Consider the following 15915-nt stretch of genomic DNA (forward strand, 5'->3'; position numbering starts at 1 on the left):
TGAAGACAAGTCGAGAGGAGGGGGGGGGGGGGGGGGGGGGGGGTAACTACATGGGAGATGAGCTTTAATATTGAAAAATCTAAGGCTATGCCTTTCTTTGTTAAAAATATGCATGCAGGCTAATCATTAGGGGATCTCCTCTGCGGAGATCGGAGGTGGGAAAAGATTTGGGGGTCCTAGATGACTGCAGATTTAGTAATAGCATGCAATGCCAGGCTTCAGAAAATGAGGCCAACTGATTACTATCTCACTCCAAATCTCCTGAGGCTAGCAGCCAGAGGCAGCTGTGCCTACATCTCACACTGCAGATATATATACCTAGGCTGTAGGAAAGGAGTGCCCAGGCACACTCACATACCTGGAATGGCACTGCTATATTTTTCAGAAGAAATTCCAATCAAAAGCTCAATTTGTAGGGCATTGCTTAGGCACAATTACTACTTCCAGATGTTCCCTATAACATAACAAATTTTAACTTTTTGAGTTCAGGCCCACTTTAACACTTGACAGAATGTAGACATTACTTTTACTTCCTGCATTCATGTTGCAATTGTTGCCTAACAAAAGCAGCGGAAGATGAGCCGTTTAGCCAAATTCTATTTGAATCTCTGACTGTGTATCAGACAGTAGACAAGTGCGATGCGTTTTGGAAAGATTCGTTATTCAGATGAATTTTCGTTATTCGGGGGTTCGGATGTTTCCGAATGACAGAAATGACGAATTCAAATGAATCCGAATTGCCAATTCCGGAATTCGTTATCGGTAGTCTGTACAAATTTTCGTTTGTGGATGAATTTTTGTTGCAGCAAAGTGGCATTAGACTTTTTTTTTTTACAGTCTGCAGAAGAGGAAAAATAAAAGTGTGAGGTTCCCCCCAATTCCTATCAGACCCTTTAGGTCTGGTAGGAATGTTAGGAGGGTCCCCCCAAGTTAAAACAAAAAAAAATGCATGGGGTTGCAAGGGCCTCTTCCCCACAACCCTGACCCGGTGATTGTGGGGGTCTGCGGGAAAAGGGGCTTATTTGCATTGGGGTACCCCTTTACTTAAGCCTTACCCCTACTCATTCACTAAAGGGTTAAAATTCAAAGTAAATAAACAAACCACACTTTTAGAAAAAAAAAAACAAAGAGTAAATTTTGTACTATTCCTTTAATTAAAAAAGAGAAATGGCTCCATCGATCCATGATGTGAGGACTACTAGGAACACCCTCCCACTTTTTTGGGGGGGGGGCGGGGGAACCAGCAGACTTGAGTCACTGATGGTCACATGATTGTGGCATCAAGGTGGACTTCAGTCCAATTTTTATTTTTTTTGGATAGAGTGGTGAAGAGTTAACATTTCTGTGGATATGTTTTCTGCTTGTGACCTCATTCAGGAAGCTCCAGGCAGAAATAACATTATTAGATGTTCAAACCTCTCCTCCTCTATTAAAAATGTGTTTGTTTTTTTCTGTGCCTTTGCTGGGGAAAGTTCCCATCGCTTTCTGTTCTGACATTCCCCTCCGAGGATTCTTGTCCTATTCAGTGTTCTAATATCCTAGTCAGTGTTCAGGGGTTTTCCTGAGAGCAACAACAAAGAGGCTGTAACTATAGTCTGTTGAGTTCCGAGAAATCAGCCCTGTTCAGGATAGTCACCAGCGTTTCAAGGAAGTCACGTGACCACCTGCACGGCGGCTTATTCCAACGGCATGATAAGCAGGTTGATGAGGACCTGGAAACTCCCTTCAGAATAAAAGTGTTAATGTTTGTACCGCAATACTCCTCACTTAGATACAGAGTATAATAAAATTAAACAGATGTACATCACTATAATGCTGTAGCTATGCGCAAGATTTGAATTGCTTGTAAGCAAGTCGTGTTTTGCCAGCTCGCCTAAAGCTGAACTTTGGGCACAAAAATATTCATTTAAATGAATTGTTCAATTTCCACTGTGCATGAGCTTCTTGTATTAAGACTAATCAGTGTTAATTAAGGGAGGTAATTGATCTCCAGCTGACCTTGGCTCGTTTGACCTTGATTACCGATCTTGCCCTGCTCCGTAATCAACACCTGGATTCCAGCTTGCATGGTGTTACCACCACTGGCACCCGTGCCACTCGCTGTCTACTAGGACTCTGTCCCCAACTCCAGAGTCCTCGGGACACGAGGTGCAAGGGTGGCCTCCTCACACATTCAGTCTCCAGCCAGGTACGTGACAGCATCCCTAATACGAATGTCCTCTTGTAATATCGAACTATGGCCACTAGATGGAGCTGAGAATAAATACTTCCTATGCGCCTTGGCCATAATGCAGTATTACATAATAACATTTGGAAATACTACCTGGCTAAAAAAAAGCCATCACCTGGATTTAGTGTTATGATCTGGAGTTGCTTCAGGTGGTCAGGTCTAGGTTCAGCAAGATTATATCCTCATAAAATGAGGTCTGCTGCCTACCTGAATATACTGAATGATCAGGTTTTTCCATCAATGGATTTTTTTCTTCCCTGATGGCACATTGGGCATATTCCAAGATAACAATGCCAGGATTAAGTGGTTCAGGAAGCATGTGGCATCATTGTCACGCATGGATTGTCCACCACAGAGTCCAGACCCCATTGAGAATCTTTGGGATGTGCTGGAGAAGACTTTACGCAGTGCTCCGACTCTCCCATCATCACTACAAGATCTTGGTGAAAAATTAATGCAACTCTGAACAGAAATAAATGTTGTGACTAGAAATGTCCCGATACAGATACTAGTATCCTTATCGGGGCCGATACCGGGCATTTTCATGGGTACTTGTACTCGTGAAAATGCTCCAAATTCCTAAGGCCGATATCATTTTACATTTTTTAACAGCATTGGCTGTCTGAGTTCCCGCGCTTGTGGGAACTTAAGGCAGCCTGCTGGGGACCTGGTAGTAGCTGTCCATGGCAGTGCCTGTCCGGTTCTTTATCTCCTCCTTCCCAGCACAGGCACAGCCATGGACAGCCCAACACAGTACAGCCCTGGAGCCGGCACCCGCCCCATCAACTATCCACCCACCATTTCAGGCCGGTGTTCTATCACTTCTTTCACCGAGACCTGCCCGATCAGCATAGCTACTGCCTGCAGAGATCCACATTATCGCCCGGGTGAGATTGCAGCCTGATGAGATGTATTTAGGTCTGGTGACATGTACACTGCTCTGGTGACATGTATTCTGCTCTGGTGACATGTATTCTGCTCTGGTGACATATATTCTGAGGGAAAGTACTTGTACTGGGTCTTGAAAAAGTGGTATCGGGACATCCCTAGTTGTGACACTGCATAAGTTTATCAGAACAATGCCACAGTGAATGTAATCAAAGCTAAAGGCGGTCCAACAAAATATTAGAGTGTGTGACCTTTTTTGGGGACAGGCAGCGTATATTTGACTTACAGAAAATATTAGTTTTGTGCATCCATTCACAAAGAACAAACATTTACAGAGATTCACAGGGACAGCGGCTCTATTGATTGTTTATCCACAGATCCTGTTAAACTTTAAAGTAGGTGACTTCAGTTCCCTAAAACTCGGATGACTTACCAGCGCAGTACCAGCTACACTGTTTCCCCGAGAATAAGACCTACCCCGAAAATAAGACCTAGTACCATTTTTCGGAATTGCTAAAATTTAAGACCAACCCCGAAAATAAGACCTAGTTGTGTCCATTCCCAGGGCTGGTGGTGGCATAAGGGGGAACTTGAAGAGCCGCAGGAGAGGCAAAAGAGAATCAGCGGTGCCAACGAAGCCAGTGCTAGAGGAAGCAAGGCGGCAGCGGAGGGAGCAGAGCCGCATAAGCCGATGCTTCCTCTATAGCCCCGGTTCCTGTCACAGGCGGAGTGATACCAAATGCACTCCGCCTGTGAGGAATCGATAGTGAAAGCGCGCTTCGCTCATTCTGGCCAACAATTGGTTAGCAAATTGCTCTTGGAAAGGTATGGCCTGATTGCCCTGATCACCATATTTTTGTACATGAATACATGTAGACTGTTGTACATGAATAAGTGTGGATTGTTGTACATAAAAAAAAAAAAAAAATAAGACCTCCCCCGAAAATAAGACCTAGTGTGTTTTTTTTGAGGCAAAAACAATATAAGACAGTGTCTTATTTTCGGGGAAACACGCTATTACCAGTTGGCACGGTTGTGTGAATTTTATCTGACGGTGGAAACAATATGTCACAATTGTATTGCAAATGAAAATCTTATCACATGATAACAATAAACACAAAAGATTCGGTTAACGGTTTATTTTCAAATAATTTGATTTGAGAGACATCAAAATAGAATAGTTTGAAATAAATAAGGGTGGAGTTTTTAAAAAAAAAAAAAAAAAAAAATAAGACCTCCCCCGAAAATAAGACCTAGTGTGTTTTTTTTGAGGCAAAAACAATATAAGACAGTGTCTTATTTTCGGGGAAACACGCTATTACCAGTTGGCACGGTTGTGTGAATTTTATCTGACGGTGGAAACAATATGTCACAATTGTATTGCAAATGAAAATCTTATCACATGATAACAATAAACACAAAAGATTCGGTTAACGGTTTATTTTCAAATAATTTGATTTGAGAGACATCAAAATAGAATGAATAAAGGGAGCCTGAGGGAGCTGCCACTGCTGACTTGAAAAAGAGTTGGGAACAGCCACACATCTAGTGAAGTCAGAATTCCCAACCTGGATATGTGTTTCTGGTCAGTGACTAACTAAGTTTAAAAGAAGGGATGAGAATGACAGCACAGGAACTTGCACTTTGGGGGAAAAAAGTGAGCAACAACAGCTCCCAAATTTCTGTCCTGACTTGTTATGTGGAATTCCAGCTTGTATCCTGTTCTTTATAAACCACCCACAACAAAATTGTATTCTCTAGGTTGTAAAATGTCTAGACAAAACTTTGTTCTTAGTTTTGGATGGATTGTGGCAGGGTTAGAACCCCGTCGGGTTTTTACAGCTATCTGGAGATCTATAAAGAGAGATTTTCCCTCACTTCCTGTCCTGCTAATAATGTTTTACCACACAGGAAGTGAGGGGAAACATTCAACTGCAATACAGAGAGAAATACAAGTGCTGTCAGATCCTGATTTCTGTTGAGAAACTTGTTGCAGATGTGTCTTCACTTCCTGTCTGGTGAGAATGCTGTCAGTAGGACAGGATATTAGGGGGAAATCTCTCTAAAGAAGCCCAAGATAGCAGTAAAAAAAAAAAAACAACAACAGGAGTACTAATCCTTCTCTATCCAAAGCTAGAAAAAAAGTTTGGGGCTCTACATATACTTCAAGCAAGTGAAGCCGGAAATTGAAGTTCATGTGAATAGTGTTATCAGCAGTGTGATCCCCCAACTCTACCTGTTAGTATTGGCCATGGTAAGGCTATAAAGTGTCCTGGTGTGTAGGACATAACATCATGATCAGTGGCGTGTTTTTGTTTGAGCAGTCCAACACTATGATGGAGGCATGAACATTCTGCTTATTCTGGGCCATATAACTGTCAAAAATTTGAAGACGGTTGGATACAATTACAGGTCAACAAGAAGAACATTCGAGGATGACTTCCGTGTTACTTGCTCTTCTCATCTTTGTATTTATACAACAACTCGCTCACATCGTATTGTCCAATTTTCACCCAACCGTCTTCCTTCATGTGGTACACTGCCGGGAAAAAGAAAGAGAAGTGCGGACATTGGTTTTGTGAATATGGTTTTATTTCCCATGTGTAATCTTTGCAGTGGTAGACCAAGTAAGCTGGAGGCCATGATGTGTAGGGTCACATGTCCCCTGCATCTAACAATTGAGGTCATTGTAATTGAGCCTAGGACCCCATTTACACCGGGCATCTATGGGTGTTTTTTGGGGGGCATTTTATTGGGAGTTTGTACAGGCGTTTTTGCCCCAATTTTAGGCTTATGCTTTAATAGGCTTTGAAATGTCCATTTCCTGCATTATTGTGGATTTAAAAGAGGAATTACAGGGACTGAAAAAAATGAACCCTTGTTGTGGGGCTACCCTCTCCCTGCAAAACTGCTCACTTTTCTCTAGGGGCCAGAATAAAGAAGATACACTCACCTGATCCTCACCTCTCTCTGTTCTGGTGTTGGAATGTTCCTCTGCATCCTCACGTCTAATGCAGGTCCATTGGCTTGCATTAGATGTTATGATGTCAGTGGAACCCAGGGGAGAAGAAGATGCGGGGACCGATCTAGCAGCCCAGCGGGACTGAGAGTCAGGTGAGTAATACAGCTTTACCTGAGCCCCCTAGACAACCGGGGACTTGAAGTGAGGGGGTAGCCCAACTGCAAGGTTAAGTTTTTTGTTAGGCTGGAGTTCTTTTTTAATGGCTGGTTTCCATGCTGGGGATGAGTATTGCAACTAGAAATTCTGTCTACACAATAACGTTTAAGTGATGGCTTAAAGTGGCCCCGCCATCAGAATGCTTAAATTTAAAAGAGAACTATGGGGGTAAATGTTTTTCCTCATAGTTTTCTTAAAGGTCACTTGAGGACATATACTAGCGTCCTCCCATGACCCAAAGCTCAGTATACCGTGAGCTACACCTCGCGGTATACTAAGACTGCCGCAGCTGGGACGGATGCCGACAATACTGTCGAGATCCGCCCAGCTGCGTGAGTGACAGCTAACTCTGCCTATCTAAAAGGCAGAGCCAGCTGTGCCTGCCCCCTCCCCCATCTGTTCCTCCAGTCAGCGCTGGAGGATCGGACAGGGGAGGGGGGGAATCCCTGCAGGGAGCCGTGAGTGACAGTCACGGCTCTCTGCAGGGAGATGATCGAGAAGTGAGCGAGTGACGGTATGCGTATGTCGGCTCGAACTATGAGGCTGAGTGATTTTCACTCACCTTATCGTTCTCCTTTAAGTTATTTGTTTGTTTATTACAAGTATTTATACAGCAATTACAATTTACGGAGAGCTTTACATAGTTGCACATTCACATCAGTCCCCGCCCTTGAGGAGCTTACAATCTAAGGTACCGATCTCACATGCATACAGGACTGACTTAGATAGGATTCCTAATTAACCTTCCAGCATGTCTTTGGAGTGTGGGAGGAAACCCATGCCAGCACAGGGAGAACATGCAAACTCCTTGTAGATAGTGCCCCAACCAGGATTTGAACCGGGGACCCCCAGTGCAGAGGTGAGGTGTCAGTGTCACACTTTCAGATATTCATTACCGCTCACAGAGATCACAGTTCTCCCCCTGACAATGCCTTTAACTGTTTTTCTTTGTAGGAGGACGGCATCATCTTTGTTCAAGGCATCATCCAGGGTCACCATCTAATTCCTGGACTCAGAGATCACCCTGAGGAAATGTTTCCTCCTACCTGCAGCAGACTGATGACATCATCCTAGCCTAGGCAACGTTATTGGACTGGACTTGAATGCTGGCTTTTCAATGATAAAAGGTGGAGGGTCTCTGGAAATGTATACCAGTGCTGCATATGTCAGGATATCATTCATCCACAGTGAACACATAACCAGCACTTAAGTGTTTGCTTACCCAATCAGCGTTTCACAAAGGACTCTATGCATTTGGTTTACTGATTGTCTAATCAATAAAACACAAATGAATCTGGATCAGTTACTCACGGTTGACCACTCCTCCAGAAGCCCCATCACGATGTGTGGCGTAGCTAATTGCTCTGCAGCCAAGGTCATACGCCTCTTCGGGGGTCAGATCATAACGGTATCCGCTGTCCATCACACCGTATGCATGGGAACCACCTGATCCCACAGCAAACATATTATCAGATAACCGCGTGCCGTTTTCATCCACATAGTACAGACCGGGACCCTGCAAAGTGTGTGAATTATAATACGTTTTACACACTGTATTCAAATGGCAACTGACTCCAACAATGCAACAACTTCTTCAGAGGTAGTTCAGCTCACTGTAGGGGTGGGCAATGCATTTTCTCACCATGGGCACCATGAGAAACTGGGACTGTTGTGGAAGGCCCAAGCAATAGTTATTAGCTGTCCCCATTTGCTTGCCCCCTTACATTGGTTGTCCCCTTTACAGTGCCCCATTATAATATTGTACCCACATACATTAGTTTACTGCCTTATTAGTAGGCCAGCGCATTCCACTGTCACCCAGCCTTAACTAAGCGCAAGCAGGTCGGCCATTGCAGTCCAGAGAGATCCGCCACTCGGCCTGTTTTCAGACTGCGGTCGGCCATTTAGGGACACCTAGTGTACTGCGTGGGCCAGACAGGGACAGCCAAAGAGCCGGATGTGGCCCGGTGGCCGTAAAATGCTCGGGTCTTGCTTACTGGGTGTCACTACATCAGGAAGTAAGGGAAAATTCTCCAGTGGGGACAGAGAGCAGTAACACATGACAGATGATCTAAACCTTCCCCACTCTGTCCAAACTTAGAAGAACGAATGTCAATCAATAAAAAAGGCTGTTTGGGTCTGAAAATTGAGGAACAATTTCAAAATGCCACCAGCACTCCAGCACAGAGATTCACGTCAGTGCCAGGGACGTTCGGTCAGGGGAGGCAGAGCCTCACCTAGAATTATGGAGTAAAAAGCTGTCAACTTCAAGTCTGAAGCTCGGAATCTAACAGTTTACAAAGCAGGGAAATCCTCCTCGCTGTGTGACCTGTCATGGATGAAGTGCTGCCTGTTAATTACAGGCAGCGCTGCATCCGGCTATTGACAGGTAGTTAGTGAGGGACTGGGAGGCTCCTCCCTTCCTCCTTCACACTAGTTTGGGGGCGGGTTGGGGGCGTGACTTCGGCTGACTCGGGGCGTGGCTTTGACAGGCTGGGTGTGGCTTTAGCCGACGGTTCGGGGCTTTGGTCAGCGGGGCGGGGGAATGCCTCACCCGGAATATGAGGTACAGCACGTCACTGGTCAGTGCAAATCCATTTTATTGATAGATGTCATAAAGACAAGCGCTTTCGGGGCCGCGCAGGGTCCCCCTTCATCAGGCTCAATAATTACATTGTATGAAAGAACCACAACCATTATATAGGCAGACATAAATGAGGAGAATATTAAGGGAGGGGGGTGTTGTTATTCTCCTCATTTATGTCTGCCTATATAATGGTTGTGGTTCTTTCATACAATGTCATTATTGAGCCTGATGAAGGGGGACCCTGCGCGGCCCCGAAAGCGCTTGTCTTTATGACATCTATCAATAAAATGGATTTGCACTGATGTGAATCTCTGTGCTGGAGTGCTGGTGACATTTTGCAATTGTTACTTTGTTTGGAGCGGCGCCATCCACAGTCATTACAAGCACCCGTTATCTCTGGGATATCCGGTACGGAGTGCGGCAAGGTGTATGGACTTTATGAAAAGTGAGGAAATCCCAGTAATTTGGAAAAAGAAATTGTGAAAGGGGGTGGGGGATGGGGGGGGGGAGTTACCTTTTTATCCCAGCCACAGATCATGCTGCCCACACACAGGCCTGCCCCTCGGTACTGCAGCATCATGTTACACAGCAGTTTGGAGGCAGCGGAGACTGATATCCTTGTGTTATTCCGCAGCTGGTATAACCTGAAACACCGACAAATATGGGGAAAATAATGATTCATCTGTAAGAATAAAATTCTTGATGAAAAAAAGAAATGTTTTCCGTCCATTACAAAGTTCCCGGTATAAAGTAATCCATAAAATGATTTAAAGGGAAAGGTTCTTCATATGTGATCAGCCTAAAGCCCAACAGTAAAAAAAATAACAGCAGCATAATAAATGTAATAACTAATAATAAAGCCCAACTGAAAGATCACGCCTTTTTAACACCTCTTTATAGACCTGTACGTCTGCATGAATTGTGACTAATTTGTGTCGGAAATGCCTTAAAATACCTTATGCAGCTTCCTGCACTCACACTCCAGTGCTCTGTGCTGACATGACTCTCAGCTGCACCCCTCAACATAAGTGTCGTCACACAGACTGGCATTGCAGAGGAAAAGAGAGGCTGTGTCTAAGCGGATCTGTTACTGAGAGCTGATTACTAAGTGCACTAGGTCTAATTCTGGTGGCTATAGGACACAAAATTCATATTTAGGCACCCTGCACGGTTGCAGTAACAGGAATGAGGAGGCAAGGCTCCACCCAAAATGGAAGTTATTAGCGCAATATCTGTTGGATACTTCTCTGTACAAGTTTGCCATACGAGACATCATAAAGTCTATAGGGACATACTTGTTGCCAGAAACCACCTGGTGTAAGCTGCCTAGACTTTAGTAAATGTAGCAGTGGAGCTACCCCTGCACTGCAAGGGTTAAGTGCTCATTTTGTCTAGGGGATTCAAATAAAGCTGCTTTACGTACCTGATCCTGAGTCCCGCCAGCTCCCACCAGGCTGCTGGACAGGACCCCACTGCCTCTTTTCCCCATTGCTCTATCATCGCGGGAGCCGGGATCAGGTAAGTATAACTGCTTCATCTGTGCCCCCCTAGACGAAATGAGCAGCCCCCCCCCCCCCCCCCCTCCAACCCATCCTCCCCCATACAGCCCCCACTCAACCATAAAATTCTGATAAGTCAGATCCCCTCTTCTAAAACAACCCCTCAGGAGAGCGCGGCCACACAGGACTTGTATCCTCAATTTTTTGTATTCTGGTTTGGGGCTGTCCTAGGCAAGACAAAACTCGGCTAGTTGCCTGGCACCCCGCAAGGGTAAGTTTTTTTTTATTCTCCCAGAGTTTTTCTTCAAGGCCCATGACGATGCACAATAGTCACATGATGGAGCACACAAATTTTTTTCCATGGCAAAAAAATAGGTACTTTTGCACAATGTGGTTGGATGATACTGCTATGCTTCCCATTGGTTCATGTAACATGTCAGTGAAAGTTCCACATAAGGGAAATAAAGGGAAACAGAATGTATAGAAACAATGCTAAGTCTTCTCCTTCATTAGAACAAGGCTTTGGATATCACTCACCTGCACTCTTTTGCAAGACGTCTCTGCCAGTGCTGACAATCTGCAGCAGAGCCAGCCAAGGTGCCAAGCAAGTAAGGGTTAATCTCAACCACTTTATTAACCTTCAGAGTCGCTGTGAAATGCAAAGTGCAGACAAGTCACCATGGGGCAGTAAAACTACAATGTCATAATCTGAAACTATACAGTGATATCAGGAAATCATTTATATGTGAACCTGGGAGTGACATCAGCCCCCAAAATCCTCACTGTCACCACAAGAAGGACTGAATGACTGGTAATAAAAAATGTCCACATTTAGATGGCGTGTTATATTATCAGACACACAGGAAACGCTCAATTCCTAAATCTTTTCTAAATGTAAATGATTCGTATATGATGGTACTTATATATCAAATATACAGTGGCCATGGACCGAGAGCCCAATAGTTTCGGGAGAGTGGAGGGGCATACCTTATCCCCAGGACCGGATTTACTCTCTGTGCTGCCCCAAGCCCAGGTTTCTCAACCCCCCCCCCCATGGAGAATGGCAGACCTGCAGGCTGCATACAAGTGATCTTGGCGACACCGCCGGGATCACTTGTACAAAACAAGCGGCGGCGGCCCCTCTGTACATTTAACTCTGCTCGCCCAAAGCAGGGCTAAATGTAGAAAACTACTACCCGCCCGGAACTGCAGGTCCCGGGAGTCGGGAGAGAAGAATTCCACACCCCTGCTGCCCCTCTACTCCCTGCTGCCCCAAGGCCCGGCCTTGTGGGAAATCCGGCCCTGATTATCCTGCCAGGTGACTGCCCCCTCCTTTCTGCCGGCGTCCATCACCAAGATGGTCGCCTGCAGGTATCAATAAGATCGCAGGGCATGCGCGTTGACATCATCACGCACGCGCATGGTGACGTCACTCGCATGCGCGATGACGTCATAATGGGGTGTCACCCGGTAAACGCACCGGGTGACACCCGGCCTTGGGACGCCCCTGCAAATATACATTAATGACCTGTTCACACCATTGCTCTACAGTATTGTGGTACGTGTGTTGGTGCGATGCAGTGCCATTCATTTTAAATTGTACCCCACCACACCTTCTGACATACTGCATGTGTGTTGCAGCGCAATGGTCAGCCACTCAATTACGTGCATTGCAGTGTGCTGCCAAAAATAAATGCGACATGCACCTTTATTGGTCAATGGGCTGCCTTAGCACACACATAACGCAGTGCAGTTGCGTGGATAGGCCCTTATGGTGCCCCACGCCATTGTCAAGTGTATGTACAAGAATCAGAACTTTTGCATGCGAGCACCACTCCCCCTAACATGGAACTACTGAGTGGGTCTGAACCAGGGGAAAAATCAGCCTCCATGTGGAGCAAAGCAAGTTTAGCTGCTAAGTCATTGCTGGGATGGGGAGGAGGGAGAGCTTCTGAATCACTGCTGGGAGGGGGAGCAGGGTGCATTGAGCTTCTGAGTCTTTGCTGGGATGGGAGACCAGGGGAAGCTTGGCTACTAAGTCACTGCTGGGATGGGGAGCAGGGGGAGATAATCTAATGAGAGAATGACTTGAATAGCTTCAGTACATCTGCTACGGACCTTGAGGACAAATTTCTCTGCAGTGGTTATCACTACAGAACAGCGAGGACTTGAGAATAGCTCATTTATTGCTTGTGAGAGGCCTTTTGGGCTGGCGGGCACCCAAAGACCCCTTCTCAGGTCAACCCTTGTTTAAAGTATTTTTTTGTATATTATTTGGTTTATTACTTTGGTTATTGTTAAAGTTGTTTGTTTAATAAAAGGGCTGCTGTGGCCGTTAAAATCCATGTAGCGCAGTCCGAGTGTTTATTGGGGTTGTTAACGGAGGGACAGAAAATTGACAAATCCATCAGTCATGACTTACCAATATAGTTCCCAGCTGTTGCTCTCGAATCTACTGCCACGATCACCCCGTGCTGGAACTTGAAAGACAGCGTTGTGGTCCCGTGCCAGGGCTCAATCTTCACACCGTTCTCTCCGGCCTCCATGCGATGGAGAAATTGTGCTGTCTGTGTAGAGGGAATACAGCGATCATATATTAATTAAATAAACTCCTCGCAACAAGTATTCTCAGTCAATGAACTGCTAATGTTTTGCAGGAAGTCCAAGCTGGAAAGTCCACCCACTTTGCCATAATGTAGAACTCCAGGAAAAAGCTTAACTTAAGTAGACCAATGAAAGGAAAAGTAAGAAGCAGCTTTTACTGCAATACTCACCTTCAATCCGAATCCAGAACTGTCCCCCGCAGAGATCCTTCTTTGCCATTAGATGATGGCCAGCTTTATTCAACCCACTTCCTCAGGGGAAAGTAAAACTAGACTGTCAGACTAAACTTTGTTTTGGATGAAATCAGTTGTATTATCATCTTTGTCTTTGCAGGGAGATGTCCCCTTACTTCCTGTCCTATAGACACTATAAAATGAGAGAAGAAAAACTGTAATGGATCCCCGCCGTCTGCGCATGTGCAGCCTGCACGTTCCCGCACTGCTCGGGAACGCGCCATCCCGCGCATGCTCAGAAGCAGTAACCTGCGAGCAAGAATATGCGCAGTAATCTACCAGCACGAAAATCCGCCATGGCGGCGCACAGGAAATGACATCACTGGCCCTATATAAACCCAGCAGCAGTACCACCATGTTGCTGGTTTATCGTCAGCTAATCCTTGTTCCAGTTTTGTGATATCTTGCTTGATCCTTGCGACCCGGACTTCCTCGACAAACCTTGAATTCTGCCTGCCTTGACCACGGAACTGTTATTTGACCATTCTTCTGCCTGACCCCTTTTGTACTGGAATTGCCCGCTTGGAACCTGACCTCGGCTCGTCTCATTGGATTACGGCTTGCACGGTGCTCAACACCACTGGCACTCCTGCCACTTGTTGTCCCGCTGGGCTCTGTTCCCATCCTCAGAGTCTCCCAGGAAACAAGGTGCAAGGGAAGCCTCCTCTCACATCCGGTCTCACAGAAGGTACGTAACACTGACAGACATTCTGACGTTTCTACTTGATTATGAATTATTTACAAGGTGAGATTCAACATTAGGCACTGTAGGCTTGTGCCCATAGGCTGCAAAGGCAAAATGCAGTCAAATGATATATGAGATACATTTATACTATATATATTTATTTGTGAATAAAAAAGGGTGATACATAGGGGGTGTGTCTGGTCACACCCTAATCACCTCAAGCGCAACACTGAAACCCCAACAGCGGACACCGTGTTTTTTATCACTGAGCCAGTGGAGAGATCACAAAGATCTCTCTGTAACCGGTTCAGAGAGCAGCAGCACCTGCCACTTACATTGCTCACATAACAAGCACAGTCCTTGGTGCCTGGGAAGCTGTAAAAGAGCATGGCTGCGGCTTCACAACCAATCAGGAAGCCGGGCAGTTGGTCACCTGACCACCTGCCAAGCTTCCTGCTTCATTACTGCACCCTTGCTGGAAGAGGAATCCGAGCCAGGAATGCCTACTCGATACCAGTATTTCGGTATCGAGTACCAATATATTTTTTCGGTGCTCGCTGATACCGAATACCGAGTACCGGAAGTCCCATTCAGGAAGCCAGGCGGCGTGTAAAGACTCGCTACACAGTTTCCTGATTAGCAGGGAAGCCGTCCCCATGCTTCTCGTCACTAGGTGACGAGAAATCATGGAGCCGGCTTTCTGGCCAATCAGGAAGCCGAGCGTCGTGTAATGACGTGGCGCCCGGCTTCCTGATTTGCCGGGAAGCCGGCTCCATGCTCCCTCGTCATGAGGTGAGGAGGGAGCAAGAAGCCGGCTTCCCTGCCAATCAGAAAGACAGGCGCCGCGTGATAACACGGCGCCTGGCTTTCAGCAGTGTCTTTCAATTGCCGAGGACAGTGAGGTCTAAAAGACTTTTTGTTTCATATTGTTAATTTGATGTAACTTTTCTTTTTATTTGTAATAATGCCGTGTATATATACATGTATTCATATAATATTTGTTTTTTTTTAATGGTGCAGGGAGGGGGCATGGAGGTGGGGAAAGGGAGTAAAACTAGACTGTCAGACTAAACTTTGTTTTGGATGAAATCAGTTGTATTATCATCTTTGTCTTTGCAGGGAGATGTCCCCTTACTTCCTGTCCTATAGACACTATAAAATGAGAGAAGAAAAACTGTAATGGATCCCCGCCGTCTGCGCATGTGCAGAGGCTTCCTGATTTGCCGGGAAGCCGGCTCCATGCTCCCTCGTCATGAGGTGAGGAGGGAGCAAGAAGCCGGCTTCCCTGCCAATCAGAAAGACAGGCGCCGCGTGATAACACGGCGCCTGGCTTTCAGCAGTGTCTTTCAATTGCCGAGGACAGTGAGGTCTAAAAGACTTTTTGTTTCATATTGTTAATTTGATGTAACTTTTCTTTTTATTTGTAATAATGCCGTGTATTGTATGTGCCAGTCATGTATAGTGCTAAAGGATGCAATCATTTTAGCTTTTACTGATGACGTATAAGATAACTGAGTCCCACGTGTGATCTGTGACAAATGTGCGGTGTCGGTATTAAAAAATACAAAAATATATCATTTTGAATACATATTATTAGGGCAAAAAATCATATCTGTACCTGCAATCCAGGAGGAACCGCCATCTCCGTGTCGTACAAACTATGGGGAGCTGTAGGTGAAATTATACCCCCGCCAATGGGCATCTGCCAGTCCCGGGTGTGTGGGGGTCCGCACAGGCTTAGAAGGGCCATCTTGGAGTTGCTGATTTAGCAGTTTTACCTGTAAATAAATGATTGCTACTTTATCAAATGTATAAACTTCTGTCGTTTTGAGAATAAATTTGATCTCTACTAACTTCCTTCACTAACGTGTGATCTGATCTCTCTCCTTCTCTGTATCTCCCTCAAAAAAACCTTTCTCCACTCTTCTTTTCTTTATTCTGTTTATTCTTTCTGTGCACCTCCGCCGTCTTCTTCTCCCATACAGAAACTGAAAGTAGCATTGCACTTCTA

General features: G+C 45.5%; 1 protein-coding gene across 1 annotated transcript; it reads right to left on the reverse strand.

Annotated features, from left to right (window-relative positions):
• Positions 1-5558: 5558 nt before the first annotated feature.
• On the reverse strand, positions 5559-15915 carry PSMB8 (proteasome subunit beta 8). The gene is made up of 7 exons (XM_018558122.1): positions 15817-15915; positions 15523-15682; positions 12805-12949; positions 10920-11031; positions 9398-9527; positions 7608-7812; positions 5559-5657 (listed from the first exon to the last, which is right to left on the reverse strand). Exons 2-7 carry the CDS (start codon positions 15652-15654, stop codon positions 5566-5568), a joined length of 816 nt encoding a protein of 271 aa, XP_018413624.1. The 5' UTR covers positions 15655-15682; positions 15817-15915; the 3' UTR covers positions 5559-5565.

This window comes from Nanorana parkeri, unplaced genomic scaffold (assembly GCF_000935625.1).
Source record: "Nanorana parkeri isolate BGI_ZX_2015 unplaced genomic scaffold, ASM93562v1 scaffold321, whole genome shotgun sequence".
In the NCBI taxonomy this organism is placed as follows: domain Eukaryota; kingdom Metazoa; phylum Chordata; class Amphibia; order Anura; family Dicroglossidae; genus Nanorana; species Nanorana parkeri.